Source organism: Humulus lupulus, chromosome 1 (genome assembly GCF_963169125.1).
Source record: "Humulus lupulus chromosome 1, drHumLupu1.1, whole genome shotgun sequence".
NCBI classification, from domain to species: domain Eukaryota; kingdom Viridiplantae; phylum Streptophyta; class Magnoliopsida; order Rosales; family Cannabaceae; genus Humulus; species Humulus lupulus.
Genome location: NC_084793.1, coordinates 225,754,295 through 225,771,785, shown reverse-complemented (window position 1 = coordinate 225,771,785; position 17,491 = coordinate 225,754,295). Strand labels below are relative to the sequence as shown.

General features: G+C 36.1%; 3 protein-coding genes across 3 annotated transcripts; 1 reads left to right on the top strand and 2 right to left on the bottom strand.

Moving 5' to 3' along the window:
• The first annotated feature begins 5,966 nt into the window (after positions 1-5,966).
• Positions 5,967-11,056, top strand: LOC133803837 (small GTPase LIP1). Its single transcript, XM_062241975.1, has 7 exons — positions 5,967-6,678; positions 7,194-7,285; positions 7,386-7,527; positions 8,170-8,474; positions 9,992-10,045; positions 10,176-10,306; positions 10,567-11,056. Exons 1-7 carry the CDS (start codon positions 6,588-6,590, stop codon positions 10,760-10,762), a joined length of 1,011 nt encoding a protein of 336 aa, XP_062097959.1. The 5' UTR covers positions 5,967-6,587; the 3' UTR covers positions 10,763-11,056.
• An 874-nt stretch (positions 11,057-11,930) lies between these two features.
• LOC133830259 (secreted RxLR effector protein 161-like) lies at positions 11,931-12,561 on the bottom strand. The gene is made up of 3 exons (XM_062260194.1): positions 12,504-12,561; positions 12,192-12,385; positions 11,931-12,056 (listed from the first exon to the last, which is right to left on the bottom strand). The coding sequence occupies exons 1-3, from the start codon at positions 12,559-12,561 to the stop codon at positions 11,931-11,933; spliced, it is 378 nt and encodes a 125-aa protein (XP_062116178.1).
• Positions 12,562-13,089: 528 nt separating this feature from the next.
• LOC133830243 (uncharacterized mitochondrial protein AtMg00820-like) lies at positions 13,090-13,572 on the bottom strand. The gene has a single exon (XM_062260181.1). It carries the CDS (start codon positions 13,570-13,572, stop codon positions 13,090-13,092), a length of 483 nt encoding a protein of 160 aa, XP_062116165.1.
• Positions 13,573-17,491: the final 3,919 nt, after the last annotated feature.

Below are 17,491 nucleotides of genomic sequence, written 5' to 3'. Positions count from 1 at the left end.
CCAAGTGCTTTGTGGATGAAAAAATTGTGTGTCTTACAAGTGAGCATTAGGCTCCTATTTATAGAGTTTTGAGACACCCTTTGAATTTCAAATTCCACCAACCCCCATGGCTGTTACCAATGATTAATTGGATGTTTATGGAATTAAAATAGAGATTTGGAAGTTACTTGGTTGTTGGAAACGTTCAAAATTGGATAAAATCGAAGTTTGGAAAATGCTGTCAGCCGCTCAGGCCACGGCCTGAAAAACACGAGTCGCGGCCCACGGTGTGTTTTTTTGCCTCTTAGGTTGCTACCTGAAAAACATAGGCAGCGGCCCAAGTCGTTTTTTCAGCTACCAATTTTCCAAATTTGCCAAAATGTTCCAAATTCATTCCCACGTGATTTTGTAACTTCCATACACATTATGGGAGTTAAAATCACATCTCTAACAACCATATTTCACATATGGCTTTAAGAAATTCAAATCAAAATGTGTAATATCAAATCTACACATTATTGGGTAATATTTGGGAGTTACAGTTTGTAACTCCAAAATATGTCACATTTGGGCACATACATGTGTCCAATTTTGTGACTCTCAATAATATGTTACAAGGTGTGACAAATCACATTATGTCACATTATTTAATCTAACATTATATTATTTAAAATAATATAACATTCCCCCACTTAGATTAAATAATCATTTTTTGTAACACTTATTTAATCAATCAAAACATTATTTTAAAATATAATATTCCCCCACTTGATTAAATAATGACTCTCTATAGAAACATTTGCATTGGTGCGTAAAGTAAAATGTCTTTCGACTTGAATTTTACCTTAGTGTAATTATCACAAAGTTTGTTGAAATTTTGGTTGCCGAAGCATTGAACCACTATCCCTTGATAACAAAACGGTGATAACACACACACATATGCTGTGTTCACTTGAGACCTCAATGTCTTGCTTTTGCACCGTTAATGGCCATGTGCACATTCCATTCATAGACTTTTCTTGAGAATGACTCCCAATTCTCATGAGGGGCGGCACCACCCCTAGGTCTATATAGGTAGAACTCTTACAGTATTTTGTTACCCTAAAATACTTGTCTTCTCAAGACTAAGTTCTATTAAAAAAACCTTTCGGTTTTAACTCTCATTTTGGTAACACACTAGTACTCATATCTCAGATGGGACAAAATTTGAGTACTACTATCTATTCACTTGATTGACTTGTTATTACCTATTAAACCTAATACTAGTTTGGTTACTAGTATTAAGATAGGTTACCATCAACCGTGAATCTCTTTAGGGAATCGAAGTCCCATCTCTTGAGATGTAAAATTGATTCCATTTGAATCATTTCTTTTCTCATGTATGCATACTTAGACAGTCTCATTATTTTATTCAAACTTTGTTGCTAGCCATAGTTTGATTAAAATAGTTACCCCTTTAAAATAGTGATTTTGACCATAGTTAACACCCCCACTATTTTATAGTTTAATATCCAAGATAAACATTTGAATATTAATTCTAGAAATCTCTTTGTTTCTAAAATTCTCCTTTATGTTTTAAATTGATTTCTTCTTGAATCAAAATATTACAAACAGTAACTTTAGACACCAAGCATGTCTAGATTTATCCATTCTATACACATATAGCCAATGAGATTTAAAATGTGGAAATCCAAATCACATATTTGATAGGATGACCAAATTAATCAATTGATTAACAACAAAATAAATTGATTAACTTTGGAGCATCACCCCCACATTTCTCACATAGTGATAATAAAATATCACTTTAAAATATAAATCTCTTCATTTCTAATAAGTCATTTATCCTCCAAGATAAATCTAGACCTATGATTCTCAAAGTTCATCGTGAGTCCTTAAGCTTCATGATAAACACTCAATAGATCAAGATAAAAAACCTCAATGTTTATCTTGATTCATTTACTTGCTTAAGCAAGACACACTTATTTGAAAGTAACTTTCACTTGGTTGCTTTCTTTTATATATTTCACAAAATAAAATGTGAACACAAGTGTAATGTGAGAATTTCTCAAACAAATAATCAAATTATGAAATAATAGGTCTACACACTTACCTATTATTTTAACAAGTTCATTTTGAAACTTTTTTAATGTCTCACACAAATGTCTCATAGCAAAATAAAGAATCATCATAGAATAATACTTTAATTTTATTGATAGCTTTCAAGAGTACAAGCTTTATTACAAAATAACATTTTTCCCAATAAGGCACATAAACATGGTAATCGTGCTAGGATCTCTTCTTCCTTTTCTATAGCATTTACCTCATTCTCATGTGGGTCCTTTCGATACCTACATACTCTAGCATAGTGCTCGGGTTTTCCACAAACAAAACAATGACCTCTCACGTTTTTGAATTGTCCATGATCTTTCTTTGGACCTAAAGGGTTCCCACTACCCTTTTTGTTGTTGTTGTTGCCCTTTGAATGCTTGTGTGAAACCGCATTGGCCTTGGAAGTCTCATCTTTAGACTCATTCACACCCTTGTCTCTTATTCTCGATTCCTCTTCAATTCTAATGTGTTTTTGGATCTCTTCCAAAGTGTAATCCTCATTCTTATGGAGGATTCTTTTCCTATAGCTCCTCCAAGTTGGTGGTAATTTTGCAACTATTGCGACCAACTTGAAAGGCCTCAGGAAGCTCAATCTTGAGAACTTTCAACTTGTTCACAATCACTTGTAACTCATGAATTTGAGGTAAAAGAGTTTTCCCATCAATGAAAGAAAATTCAAAATATTGAGAAATTAAGAATTTTCTTGTACCTTCTTCCTCAGCCTTGTACTTACTCTCCAAGGCATCCCAAATCTCCTTCGTGGATTTGGTATTGGTATAGAGATCATATAGCCTATCGGATAGGGCATTAAGGATATGACCCCTACAAAGAAGGTTGTCCTCTTCTCTCTTCCTTCTTTTCTCCACCTCTTCGGGAGTGTCTTTATCGGATGGCTCGGCTAGAGGTGCCAAGGATGACTCAAGGATGTAGGCTATCTTGAGTGTTGCCAAAAGGAATTTCACCTTCTCTTGCCACCTAGTGAAATTGGATCCATCAAACCTATCCAACCTCACTAAGTCTTGGTTCATGATCTTTATGGTCTCTCCTTCCATTGAAACAAAAAGGAATAAGCTTTTGATTGTTAGACAATATATTTTTATACTCAATGGAAACATGGAAAAACCAATATACAACTCTATGCAAAAAAAATACAATAGACAAGGTAATTGATTAAATAAATATTACAACTCAATTGCTCAAAATACAAGTAACTAGAAAGATGTAGAAGAAGAAGATTACAAACTCAATACTATAATAATACAAGTAAATAAGAAGAACAAGAAGAACAAAAGAATGAAAACACAAACAAACTCTCACACAACCAAAGTGTAGAGTAGTGGGGATCACCAACTTTAACAAGGTTCAAGACCTTTGTCCAAAAGCTTATTTTCCCTATTCTCTAAGCACTAAGGGATCTCTCAAGGAAATAACTCTCTGGAATAATCAAGCCTCAAGGTATATTTTTCAGCCAAGTGCTTTGTAGATGAAAAAATGGTGTGTCTTACAAGTGAGCATTAGGCTCCTATTTATAGAGTTTTGAGACACCCTTTGAATTTCAAATTCTACCAACCCCCATGGTTGTTACCAATGATCAATTGGATGTTTATGGAATTAAAATAGAGATTTGAGAGTTACTTGGTTGTTGGAAACGTTCAAAATTGGATAAAACCGAAGTTTGGAAAATGTTGTTAGTCGCTCAGGCCGCGGCCTAAAAAACACGAGCCGCGGCCCACGGTGTTTTTTTTTGCCTCTTGGGCTGCTGCCTGAAAAACATAGGCAGCGGCCCAAGTCGTTTTTTCAACAACCAATTTTCCAAATTTGCCAAAACGTTCCAAATTCATTCCCACTTGATTTTGTAACTTCCATACACATTATGGGAGTTAAAATCACATCTCTAACAGCCATATTTCACATATGGCTTTAAGAAATTCAAATCAAAATGTGTAATATCAAATCTACACATTATTGGGTAATATTTGGGAGTTACAAGTTTGTAACTCCAAAATATGTCATATTTGGGCACATACATGTGTCCAATTTTGTGACTCTTAATAATATATTACAAGGTGTGACAAATCACATTATGTAACATTATTTAATCTAACATTATATTGTTTAAAATAATATAACAATGTTTACCTCGAATAATTCAGGCCATTATAGCCTCAAAGCATCGAGGTGAGCCCACCTTTAATGAGTGGTTAATTTCCATTTTGAGTCGTCTTGAGTTTCTAAGAAAAATGGACAGTTGCCCAAAAAAAATAGGGTTATTATTGGTTTGTGTGAAAGGAAACCCTAATTCTAAAACCTTATTCCTTGGACTTCACGAAATCTACAGTCGACAACCTATTAATGAAAATAAACAAATTTGATGGTATGTTCCATTCAAAACAGATCAAAGTACCGGTTGTTCCTCAAAATCATCAAGAACACCTCAAGAACAGCGTAAGCAAATTTTTTTGCAAATGGCATATTGATAAAAATAAAATAAAAAAGAGAGGATGACGAAGAAACATACACGAAGGTAGTTGATGGTAGAACTACAGTATGGATTGAAAAATCTTGTAGAGAGAATTCCTTGTGAACTCGTTGTAGAATGGAGGATAACCGAGGAACTGAGAGAGGTCTGGTTTTTTCTTTTTTGAAGAAGGCATGCAAACTTTTGAAAGGAAAATATGTAAAAAATGAAGAAGGGGAGTTTAAATAGGCAAAAAAGTTTGTAACTGGTGAGTAATCAGGGCCATTAATTCGAATTTACTACAGATCCTACAGACTGTGTTTAATCTCAAAAAATGGCGGTAATTAAGCAGTTGAAAGGACGTGGGCAGAGAGTGTAGTACTTGAGTACTATAGTTACCCATTCTCAAACCGGCACGTATACCCACTCGAGTGCGGTGGGTGGGCACGTTTCCCTAACAAGAAGTTCAAAAGTTTCTCTCTCAAGGTTTGAGCATATACTTTTGAGGGGGAAAAATGTTATACCCTAAATTTTTAGACAAATTATATCATTTCGAAATGTGGGCTTATAAAGATACGGTTCAAAGAGATAATTTAATTAAACACATGCATATATATCAAATGAGTACATGTCATCAATACTGGTGCCACGCCACCAGTTTGGCTTGAGATGGAGAGTTAACTCGAAAGCTTTAGACTATGACCAAATATTGATCTCGAAAGATCGGCAGATGGTTACTCGGATAATACTGCAGATGTCAACTCGAATCATGGTGTAGGCTCGAAAGCGTATATTAGAGAAATACCATGCAATTACATTTAAATAATTAAAGCCTACATTTTTTGGTTTAGTTATGTATTTGTTTAGTCAACTGAATTTCTACGGGATTCTTTATATTTCAAATTTGAATTATTTGTTGTTGTAACTTCCTTAAAAATGTGGGAAGGAATATTTGAAATCATTCTATAAATACTGAGATAATCATTTGTATTTTTACGTTCAATTCTTGTACTCAGAAACTCTGTGAAATTGCTTTCAAAGCTTTAATGCAGAGATATTAATAATAATTGACTTATAAACTAAGTAGATTTAATTACTGAACCACGTAAAAAATATTTTCTTCTTTTCTTCTTAATTTTATTAAAGCTTAATTATTCTTATTTTTTGCTATCAAAAGACGACGTCAATCATTATTATTAGAAATATGATATAATTATATAAATTTTAAAAATTTATGGAAAAGAAAATCTTATAATTATTAACTTCCAAATAAAAAAAACCTAAAAAAGTTAAATTTATATATTTTTATAAATCAAACTAAAAAAAAGCCTAAATATAAAAAAAAAAAATGTTACTACTTAACTAAGATTATTTCGGACCCATTCACATCTCTACAATACAGACCTTTACTTGCGCACGCGCTCTAATTCGCGTGAACAACACTGGAGCGATACCACGTCAGTTCTTGGAAGCCTTCCTCACTCATGTTTTCCGATCCCCCTCTTTTTTTTGGTAAACCGTTCCAGCTTTGCTGCTTTTTACAGTAAAGATCAAAGGGGAATCAATGAATTAAATTCGATTAGATCTTGTTTAGTATCATTACTATTACTATTATTATTCATTATATATCATACTCAACCGCCACTTTTGAGCCACACCCAATTCTTTGATTCTCTGATTTGAGATTCTGAAGAAGACCCACTTCAACTTTTCGTCTCGGATCTAAATCTGCAACTGGGTTTTTTCATAATTGAACACTTGAAGAGGGTCTGGTCTCTTTGGGATGTCCTTTGGGAGATGTCTGGAAATGGGTTCTCGGTTATAAGCTCGGATCTTGGCTTGATTTCGGTAAGCCATGGATTTTAGGCTGACAGTGAAGGTACCCAGTTTGAGATATTGTCTTTTTTCGTCGAGCTTGAGCGTGTTTGATGGCACTTAATTTGTGGCAGACGTGTATGTGAGTTGAATAAGAGTACGTTGTGTTGTTTTTGGTTTCTGGGTGGTGAAGATTTTGGTTTGAAGGGTATTGGAAAACAACATGTTCTGGAAGGAACGTGAGAGGGATAACAAAGAGCTAAACGGTGGTCCGCCATGTGGGCAGGTTCGAGTACTTGTCGTTGGTGATTCAGGTATGTATGTGTCGTTGGTGATTCCTTACTATGCTGCTCTTTTCTTCCACTCCATGCAAATTTTAATTGGTTCTTATAGTTTTGGTGCTACATAGATGTAACTTTACTATAGTTGTCGTTTATGTATTGATTTTATGTTCTTCCTGGAATTTTGGATATAAATAGGTATAGTTTGAGGTTAGTGGAATGATTGTTGCTTGTTTGATCAGTTGGTTGAAGGGTTTTGGGATTTCGAAGTAGCATTTTCTTAGACTGAACAAAATTTTGTTAGTTTTAGAACAATGAGAATGTGAGGATATGTGTATGAGGTTGTCATGGACCAAGGTTGCAGTTGGTCTAGTTCAGGGCGTGTGGTATGATTTAAGGTGGTAGGATGAAGGAGTTAGATAATGACTATGGAATTGTATTTGCTTAAGAGTAGATACTGATTTTGAATGTTGCGAGGGACATGACTTTACCGGATGAGTGCATGTTGGCCATAAATATGATTCAAAATATTATATAATATTTTGTAGGTGTTGGGAAAACTTCTCTTGTACATTTGATTGTCAAAGGTTCTTCAATTGCTCGCCCTCCTCAGACAGTTGGCTGTAATGTTGATGTAAAGGTTAGCATGGCTATTTTTATATTCATTTTCTTTAAAAAGTTTATGGAGCTCTTCTAGAGTTCGTGTTTTTGCTAAAGCATTCTCTGTTCCAATCTTCCAGCACACTACTTATGGAAATGCTGGCAGCTCTTCAAACAGCATTAAAGGTGATAGTGAAAGAGATTTTTTTGTTGAACTTTGGGATGTTTCAGGGCACGAGAGATATAAAGATTGTCGGTCTCTTTTCTACACCCAAATCAATGGCAAGTACCTAGTCTAGACTCTACTATTCTACTATCCTTTCCCTTTTAAATATGAGACTGATATATTTTTGTTTGGGATTGGCCTTGTTTATTGCATATTCTTATGCTTAAATATTCTAGTGTTTGTAATGATGTAATTGAGTTTAGAACCATAACTGAAGTTGTGTTTGACCCCTGACAAGTTTCATAATTCATTATGGTGTAAATAATTTGCCCTTTTTTCTTATTTGACTTGACATACATTTATTTAGCTGTATTTTTTTTTATTGAGAACAGTATACCTGTGAATGCTTTTAAATATTATATTGGTTCTTAGGCAGAACCTGATATATCTGTACTTCATTGGTGGAAAAACCTTGCAAGGGCTCAATGAAGACAACCATAGGGGAATTTCTTCAATTAAAGCTTTCTTTAAACACTTAGTTGCATTTCCATGATAGTAATTGTTTGTTGCATGACCATGATAGTAATTGTTTGTTGCATTACCATGATGGTAATAGTTCTTATGGACTTTACATCGGATGATATTCAGATATTGTTTCCTAATTTTGTTCCCTTTCAAAACAATTGAAATATTAAAACTTGAAGGCACAGGCCACAGTTAGTTTTTATCCTTAATTCTTGCATTGCACCTATGTGCAGGTGTTATTTTTGTTCATGATCTCTCTCAAAGGAGAACAAAAACTAGTTTGCAGAAGTGGGCAACTGAGATTTCTACAACAGGAACATTTTCAGCTCCTTTAGGATCTGGAGGACCTGGTGGCCTTCCTGTTCCATACATTGTTATTGGCAATAAAGCTGACATCGCTGCAAAAGAGGGTACAAGAGGAAGCAGTGGAAATCTTGTTGATGCAGCTCGCCATTGGGTTGAAAAGCAGGGTCTGCTCCCATCTAGTGAGGAACTTCCACTAACAGAGTCTTTTCCAGGCTCTGGAGGGCTTCTTGCGGTAAGAAGCGAACTTCTACTCTTGTATAGGACCTGTGAAAAAGACACAAGTTATTACATGGTAACTAAAATATTCTGCGGTCACATGAAAGGAGGAGTTTATTGATGTTTATTTCTGTAATATGTATATGTTTGTGTGGTAGCATATCATCTACAGTTTGTGTAATCACAATCTTCTGATTGGTTTGCTGAAATTAAAAAGATTAAAAAACAAGCTTCAAGTATCGTGCCTCACCCAAACTCCAATAACACTTCATTTCATGACCTTTGTTCCCTCATTACCTGCTGCCTATTTACCTGGTGAACACTCCCAACAAAAGCTCTACTCTATCTTTTAAAATACCTCACCAAAACATTACTTTTATCTATTTTACCAACTTTTATATCATACCATACATCAACTTCTCTATTTTTTCTTTATATCATTTCAATATTATATTTTAAAATATTTTTTATTCATTTTATATATTTTCTCCCAATATCAATAATATCTTTATATTTTTTAATATTTATCGAGGTATATTATCAAAATATAATTGTACTTTATTTTAAATTAATCCAAAATAAAATAAACTAAAATATAAATTATAAAAAATATAGAAACAATTCTCAATATAGTAATTATAACATAATATGTGAAATAATATGTTTATATACAGATACAGGCATACAAACATATATACAAGTTTTAAAAAAAAATTACAAAAACAAAGTTTTAAACAAAATTTACTAAAATCATATAATATTTATTCATAGTATCAAACACATATAAATATATATACATAGAAAAGTTAGAAAAAAAATAATAAAATATTTATAAAGGAGTGAATAGTTGTCTCTAGAAGGAATAGTGTATTGAGCTAAAAAAAATTAGAGTTGCTGATGGAGAGCTATTTGATCACTTTTGAGCTATAATTTTAGAGTATTACCATTTTAAAGGAGCTATTGGGAGTGCTCTACGCTGTATTCTATTTGGTGTCTGCTGTGGATTTACTTTCATCTGTTCAACTCATAGTATGATAGTTTCCACTGCTTGTGATTGTAGTCTAAATGCCTTTCCTCAATGTTTGTGAATCTGTATTTCGCACCCTTAGGATGAAATTTGATGTATAAAGAACTTGAAATGGCTGTGTGGAGATTTTTTCAGGTTTGTTTTTGGAATGGAGAAGTGAATTTCAAGAGTACAAGCTTGAATGGACTATCTGTTTTAGTGTAAAAAGTATGAGTTACTTTTTTGGTTCTATAAATTTATAGCCTATACTGCATTTTTTCTGGGTGCCTTTTACCAGCTGAAAAGGCACTGTGGTATTTGATTTTCAACGTCTTTATGTATCAAACGAAATGATATTAGAAAATAACCATATATTTGAATTGTAACTCTAAATCTAATAGCCTTGTCCCAAATCTTGATTAGTCTCTTTCCTCAGTTTGACATATGTCTTCAAAACGTTCAAATATAATAATTGTCTGTTATTTTGTACTATTATGCAAAACTTTACAAGTTGAACATATCTGCAGGCTGCAAAGGAATCAAGATATGACAAGGAAGCTGTGATGAAATTTTTTAGAATGGTCTGTGTTTTTATTTCTTCACCCGTTTGATTGTTTCTTCCTATTTATATATGATATATAACATGCTGTAGCTGTCTTACTATAGTACTGCTCTGGAAATAATAGAAGTCTTGCTTTTTTCCTGTTTCAGTTGATCAGGAGAAGATATTTTTCAGATGATTTACCAGCTTCAAATTCATGGTCTGTTTCTCCAATTCAAAGACCTGTGCAGCGACTGGATGAAAATTTAAGTGATGACGACCAATCATACAAGAAAACAAGGTACTTTCAAGAATTCATTTCTTTGGAAATTTGTTTTGATCTGTTATCATCAATATTTCTTGTGGTGGGTATATATGGGTCCAAAAACACATGTATGGTAATTGATTGTTACTTAATTTGCTGACACAAGTGTTGAAACTTTTGTCTGTCATTGTCAATCTCTTAATTGTGCTAATGCTTTTCTTTCTTATTCTCTCATCCATTCTTTGTCATGGTTTCTGCATCCATTCTTGACTGAATTTTCTTCCAATTGATCGCAGTTTCAGCAGCGATCCCTACAAATACAATGTGCTCCCTCCTCTTCCAGCTCAACGCAATCTGACTCCGCCTCCAACACTTTACCCTCAGCAGCCTGTTTCAGTCTCCGAAAACTATAACCTGCCTAGATTTTCTCTGAATGGCTCCTCTGAAACTGGCAGTGCTGCCAGATCAAGACGGTCGGATATCAATGTTTGATGATTACCCTTTTTCTGCTTTATATTGTAGTCACGGCGAAGAATGCAAGTTCATTTTTTTTTGGCCTGGATAGATAAAATATTGTTGATACAAGCTGAAACATACTCTTTTTCTTTGGGTGGTTCAGTTAGAAACTGGTACACTTGATTCTTTTATATCTACAAGTTCCTCTATCCCATTGTAAGTTGTAAGTGGTACTTGATGTACTCTGTTTGGGTTAGGATGTATAATGATTGATTTGTTCAACCCGATTGATTATACGGGTAATTCTTTCAACCAAACACTCTTGCTTTTCATTTGTTTTCTTAAAGCTTTGCTTTAATTAAAAACTAGCTTTCTGTGACGGGAGAAGGACACAAAGGATAATGACACATCCAAATTCAATAGATGAATATCATACATTGAAGGACACCACCTCCTTAAGAGTTACAAATTAAAAGTCCTAACACCATGCTATCGTATCAACTATCTATCGAGTCCCTAATTCATGTCATTTTTATTTAACTCAACAATCATATCAAATATAAAATAAATCATTTCAAATTATATTAATGCCAATAAAATAATGTTAAAAGGATCTTATTTAAAAATATTTGATTAAACCTAACCAGCTTTAGTACGTACTGATAGGTTTTGTAAAATAAAAATTACTTTATTAATACAAAAGCAATTACACCAAGACTTAGATACAATATTTGACCACAATACACTCTAAAGACTTACTCACTTTATTTTGGAGCACTCACTAATAACTTCTCTCACATTCTTTTTAGACACACTTATATAGTACTCAGTTAGACTTACATTTTTTGGACACTCTTTAACCACACTTTGCTACAAACTTAGACACATCTACAAGGGACCCAAGGTCCCTATTTATAGTGCTCTAAAGTCGGTTGCCACAACTCACTTATATTAGCTAGAATATTCTAGCTTAAAACGTTTGGTGTAGCTTTGTAAAACTAGAGGATTCTAATGGGCATGGGCCCATTGCTAGATTATGTAAGATAATCTCTAGAAAACTCTAGAGAACTAGAGTCGGTGTTGACTCTTTAACACTCCCCTCAACATCGACTCATTCTTTCTTTCTCTCATGTTTAATTGTTCTCTTAACTTCTGGAATCTTGTCGTGTTGAGTGCTTTGGTGAACATGTCTGCTACTTGGTCATCACTCTTCACTTGGTGCATCTCTAGCTCCTCTTGCAATACATTTTCTCTCAGAAAAATGATAGTGCACCTCCACATGCTTTGTTCGAGCATGAAAAACTGGATTTTCTGCTAGATGAATAGCAGGCTGATTATCACAATAAAGTGGCACCGCATTGTCTATAGATTGGTGTAGATCATTCATCAATTACATTAACCACGTACTTTCCTGAGGTGTCATTGCTACTACTCTATATTATGCTTTAGTGGCTAACAAGGATACCGTTGGTTGCCTTTTGCTACAGCAAGAAACAACTCCAGATCCAAGCTTGAATACATATTCAGTTGTTGATCGACGAGTATCATGATCTCCAGCATAATCAACATCGCAGTATCCAACTATCTTAACTTCTTCTCTTTTCTTATATAAGAGACCATAGTTAATGATATCTTTGAAATACCTCAGCATTCGTCGCACTGCTTCCAAATGAGGTTTATTTAGGTATTGCATATACAACTTGCTACACCAACTTCATACGAGATATCTGGTCGAGTCAATGTTAGATAAATTAAACTACCAACCAGCTGTCGGTACATTGCTCCATCTTGCAAGCCATTCCCTTCATGCGTGCATAACTTGACATTGCTTCCATAAGTGTTGAGATGGGTTTACAGTCGAGCATTCCAAACCTTTTCTATAAATCTCTTGCGTACTTTTGTTGACAGAGAAATAAACCTTCCTTAGTTCTGTCAACTTCTAATTCAATGAAGTGTTTCAATTCTCCAAGTTCCTTCATCTAGAAGTGAAATGACAGGTTCTCCTTTGTTTGACAAATTTCTGCATCATCATCGCCAGTGATGATGAGGTTATCAACATATACCATAACAACTCAGATCTTTGCTTCTTTCACTTTAACGAATAAGCTTGAATCTGCATGTGCCATGACATATCCACTCTCCGATAAGAACTCAGCAATCTTGCCATACCATGCTCTTGGAGTCAGCTTCAATCCATAGCGTGCCTTTTTCAGTTTACAAACATACTCAAGATGAGCTTTATCCTCGAATCCTCTTGGTTGGACCATATATATTTCTCGATCTAGCTCTCCATGTAAATTGCCATTCTTCTCATCCATCGGCCATAATCTCCAGTCTTTACATGCTGCAAGGGCCAGCAGGACTCATACTGTTGTAATCTTGGAAATTGGGTTGAACGTCTCAACATACTCTAGCCCATATTGTTGAGAGAATCCTTGAGCTACTAATTGAGCTTTATATCTCTCAATCGAACCATCAGGATGAGATTTTACCTTGTATACCCATTTGCATGAAATGGGTTTTACTTCCTTTGGCTTTGGCACCAACTCCCAAGCTTGATTCTTCTCTAGAGCACTTATCTTTTCTTTCATAGTTTCTATCCACGTGATGTTCTGGGATGCTTCTTCATATGCATCTGGTTCTCTGAACTTTTCTTCTTTAGCTATAGCAACATTGGCATACTTGGGATTTAGATTTCGCACTCTTGTTGATCTCCGAGGTTGTGGGCTTACTGCTTCAAGTTGACTATCAATTGCATCGTCTGCTGCTCTTTGATGCAATCCTGTTTTCCAGGGACTTTGTGTTGCCTCTTTGTTGTCTTCCTCATTTTGTTCTTCTTCATCCATTTATGGAGTCGAATGTAGCTCAAAAATTTGCTCCCCGTCTTCTTCTGTAAATTTTCTTTTATTCTTTGGAATCTGGCAACTCTTCCTTTTGTGGTGACCACCATATGATGAGGCTTCATCGAATATCACATTCCTTGACGTATAACATTTTCTAGTTGTAGGGTCGCAACACTTCCACCCTTTCCTTTGGTCGTATCCCACAAAGATACACCGAATTGCCTGCTTGTCAAATTTGATACGTAGGTGACTTGGCACGAACACGTAGCAAACATAGCCAAACACTAGAAAGTTACTTACTGCAGGTTTACAATCCCACAGTTTCTTGAAGGTTGAAACGAACCCTAACTTTGCTTGGGGAAGTCTATTGATCACATGAGTTTTTGTCTTCATACCTTCTGCCCAAAATCTTCCTATAACATTCTTCGCATGTAGCATGCTTTGACATGTCTTTGCAAGATGTTGATTCTTCCTCTCAGCTACTCCATTCTGATGTGGTGTATTTGTACATGTGAATTGATGGCGTATGCGACACTCTCGTAGGTACTGAGAAAATTCATCTGATGTGTATTCACTGCCATTGTCTATTCGCGTCATTGAATTTTCTTGCCAACTTCTCCTTCAACTATTTCTTTGATGGATTAGCTCCAACAGTGCTTTAGCTCCAAGGTGAAATTTGAGTCTTCATACGGTAATTGTTGCGCCTTACTGTATTAGCAGCTAGCACATATAGTCTCAGTTCTAACCTCAAGATGAGGAAAACCTTTTAGCATAGACTTTTTCATCATCACATTGAGTTTATGATAGCTGACATATCCTAGCCTTGCATCCAAAAATATGTTGTTTCATTCTTTCGAGTCTTGTCTACATAAGCTGACTCTATTGACATTACATAGATAGAATCTGCTAGCATTACATAGAATGACTCTAAACATTGCCCTTTCATCGTCGGTGTTCTAGAGATCTTAAGGTCTTGATATATCTTGACATTATGAGGATTGAATACAATGTGATGACCTGATGTTGTAAGTTGCACCACCGACAATAATTTTTTTCATTCCAGGTACATGGTAGACATCCTGGAGTTGTACTTCCATTAAACTAAATCGTGGCACAATTTTTGTTTTACCAATATGGGCGATCGGTAATTTTGAATTGTTGGCTGTCACTACCACTCGACCACATTTGTACTCGATCATGTTCTACAACTTCTCTTCATCTCCTGTCATATGATTTGAGCATCCATAGTCGATTATCCAATCGCTATTGTAGTTGAATGGTCCAGGAACAGTAACTACCAGAGCTGATTCTCCTTCCTCCACAGCGAATTATGTGTCAGTGTCCCATTCTTCATCGCTTGTTCGTCCTGCATTTGACGTGATTGCATTGCCCTCTGCTGTTTTCATCTTGGACCAACAATTTTTAGCAATTTTTCCCTTCTTCCCACAATTGTGGCATTTACCATCATATATATTGTTACTCTTAAATTTTCCACCCCAATTGTCTTTCTTTTGAGCTCCCCCTGTTTGGGAGCTTCCATGATGACCATCTTTGTCATCATATCTTCTAGAACCTCTGCTAGAACTTGGTTGGGGCTGACCTTTCTTATTACTACTAAAGAGTGCTTCTTCGTCACTCTTTATCGAGCCTCCAGATAGTTGCTTAGCCAACGCTTCTTGGTCAGCTAGCAAGTTTTCTAATTCAGTAAGAGAAGGTTGGCTTGGCCAGCCTTGTATTGCAGCAATAAAACTTCTATGTTCAGCTTTTAATCCATGAATAATAATCCTTCTAATTCTAGAGTCTCACATACAAGCAGTAGAGTCTAATGTAGAGATTTCATGAGAAATAGATTTTGTAACGTCTCAATTTCCCTAATAAGGCTTAGTGCCTTTACTAGGGGGTCAGGAGGGTAATAATTGAATTAATTATGTATTTATGTGTCATGAGTGCATTATTATGTGAATGGTATGATGATATGACTATGCTTGCATGTTTAAGTATATTAAATATGCACGTGGGCCCGTTTCTTATTAGAAGGGCATTTTTGTAATTTTGACTCGTTGAGGGTATAAGTGTAAATATATGTGATTTATGATTGTGACCACATTATTATGTGGATATATTTGAGTTATCCAGCACGAGGCGATCCTAGTGAGCAAGTTAGCGGAAAAATCACAATGGGTAAAAATACCTGGCTCGGGGTGAGCTTAGGGGTATTTTGGTAATTTGGTCAATTACCGAGATTTATTGAGTAACGGGAATTAATTTGGTTAACATTTGGTTTGATAGATTATTTGGGAATATGTGGGGTAACTTGAGATTAACAAGAATTATGCTAAATGACAATGTTGTCCTTGGGAGTAACCTTTAAGGCTAAAAGGGGCAAGGGGCAAGGGGCAAGGGGCAATGTGGTCATTTGACCACATTGGTTAGCGAAATAGGCAGCAGCCTTAGGAAGGGGACATACATGTTTTCCCTTTCTCACTCTCACTTGTTGGCTATTTGGGAATACTTAGGATTCTTGAAATTCTTGTGCATTTCTTAAGAAAAGAAGGATTGATTGGGCATAAAAGCTGCTTGTGAGCATTCAAAGGTTTAGGGGTACAAATTTATTCCCATTTGAGGTAAGGATTTCTGAACTTTTTTGGAGTTCAATATAGCTTTGAGTTTTTGAGTTTGAAGGTTTGATTTTGGGTTTTAAGGGAGGTTTTGTTATATCTTTGTGGTTATTTAGTGTTGTGGTTAGTTTATTTAGGTTGTATGGGGTCTTTTATGGTCAAAATCTGGCTGGAAGTACCTGGGTTGGTTGAATTCTGGGATTGGTTCTGTAGGGGATTGCGATTTTGGAAATTGGGGAAGAACACTCTTGTGTTTGGGAAATTTTTGGGTTTCTGGCGACCTAGCGCGACAGCGCTAGTGTCCTAGAAAGAGTGGAATTGAAATTGGGATTAGGTCTCGAGTTAAGGGGCACTACCGTGCCAGGGGTTGGCGTGACCGCGCCAATGCCCTAGAGATCCCAAAATTTATGTGGGTGCGATTGCGCCAGGTGCCCCGAAAAGTTGTTTTGCTGAATTTTGAGAGTATGTTCCGGGGGGCTCGAGAATCCGGTTTGGGAGCCCACTTGGGGGCTCGAGGGACATTTTTAGTGTTCTGTTAACTGGGAACAGTGGTTCCTAGAGTTAGAGTCCAGATTGGAACTCGAGATCTGGGATTGATTCCTAGTGAACGTATGCTTGTATTGTGACTAGAATTTCCACAAGGCTCAGGTCAGGTATAGCACTCAGGGGTCATTTCATCATTCAACAGTTTGGTTCATGGAAATATGTCAGTTTCAGAATGTGCCCTGAAGTTTGATAGACTAGCCAAGTTTGCTTTGGACTTGGTGCCTACCAATGTGACCAAGAATGAGAGATTTCTTAGGGGGGTTGAATTCTATGATAGCCCAAGATGTCAGAATTACTACAATGCCTGGAGTGATGACATACGCTCAGGTAGTAGAGAGAGGCCTTACTGCAGAGGGCGCTGAAAACAAGATCTAGCACGAGAATGCAGCCATAAGGGATACCAGGAGGATGGGACCTTCCTTGACAGAATCTAGTAGGGGCGGGGGCCCTAGTGACCAGAAAAGGAAGACCCCGAATGTCGTTTCAACTCAGGCCCCGATAGGAGGCCACGGGGTGTACATATTGGCCGCCAGGGCTGCAACAAGGTCTGGAGGACATATCCAGAGTGCTTCAGATGTAGAAGATGTCATATGGGAGAGTGTCAGGTGAAGGCCTGCTTTTTATGTGGAATAGAGGGGCATCTCAAGAAAGACTGCCCAAGGATGAAGAAAGAGGAGCCGAAAAAGGCAGACAACTTGACTCCAGCTCAAGTGTTCGCACTGACGTAGGCAGAGGCTGAGGCTAGTCCCTCAGTAGTG

What these genes read in the sequence shown, in the direction of transcription:
- LOC133803837 (XM_062241975.1), top strand. Translation starts at nt 6,588, where the DNA reads ATGTTCTGGAAGGAACGTGAGAGGGATAACAAAGAGCTAAACGGTGGT. An exon ending in TGATGAAATTTTTTAGAATG is followed by an intron (nt 10,046 to 10,175) that starts GTCTGTGTTTTT and finishes TTCCTGTTTCAG; the next exon opens with TTGATCAGGAGAAGATATTT. An exon ending in CAATCATACAAGAAAACAAG is followed by an intron (nt 10,307 to 10,566) that starts GTACTTTCAAGA and finishes AATTGATCGCAG; the next exon opens with TTTCAGCAGCGATCCCTACA.
- LOC133830259 (XM_062260194.1), bottom strand. Translation starts at nt 12,561, where the DNA reads ATGGAAGCAATGTCAAGTTATGCACGCATGAAGGGAATGGCTTGCAAG. An exon ending in GGCTTGCAAGATGGAGCAAT is followed by an intron (nt 12,386 to 12,503) that starts GTACCGACAGCT and finishes ATTTGGAAGCAG; the next exon opens with TGCGACGAATGCTGAGGTAT. An exon ending in GTAGCAAAAGGCAACCAACG is followed by an intron (nt 12,057 to 12,191) that starts GTATCCTTGTTA and finishes TGTGATAATCAG; the next exon opens with CCTGCTATTCATCTAGCAGA.
- LOC133830243 (XM_062260181.1), bottom strand. Translation starts at nt 13,572, where the DNA reads ATGGATGAAGAAGAACAAAATGAGGAAGACAACAAAGAGGCAACACAA.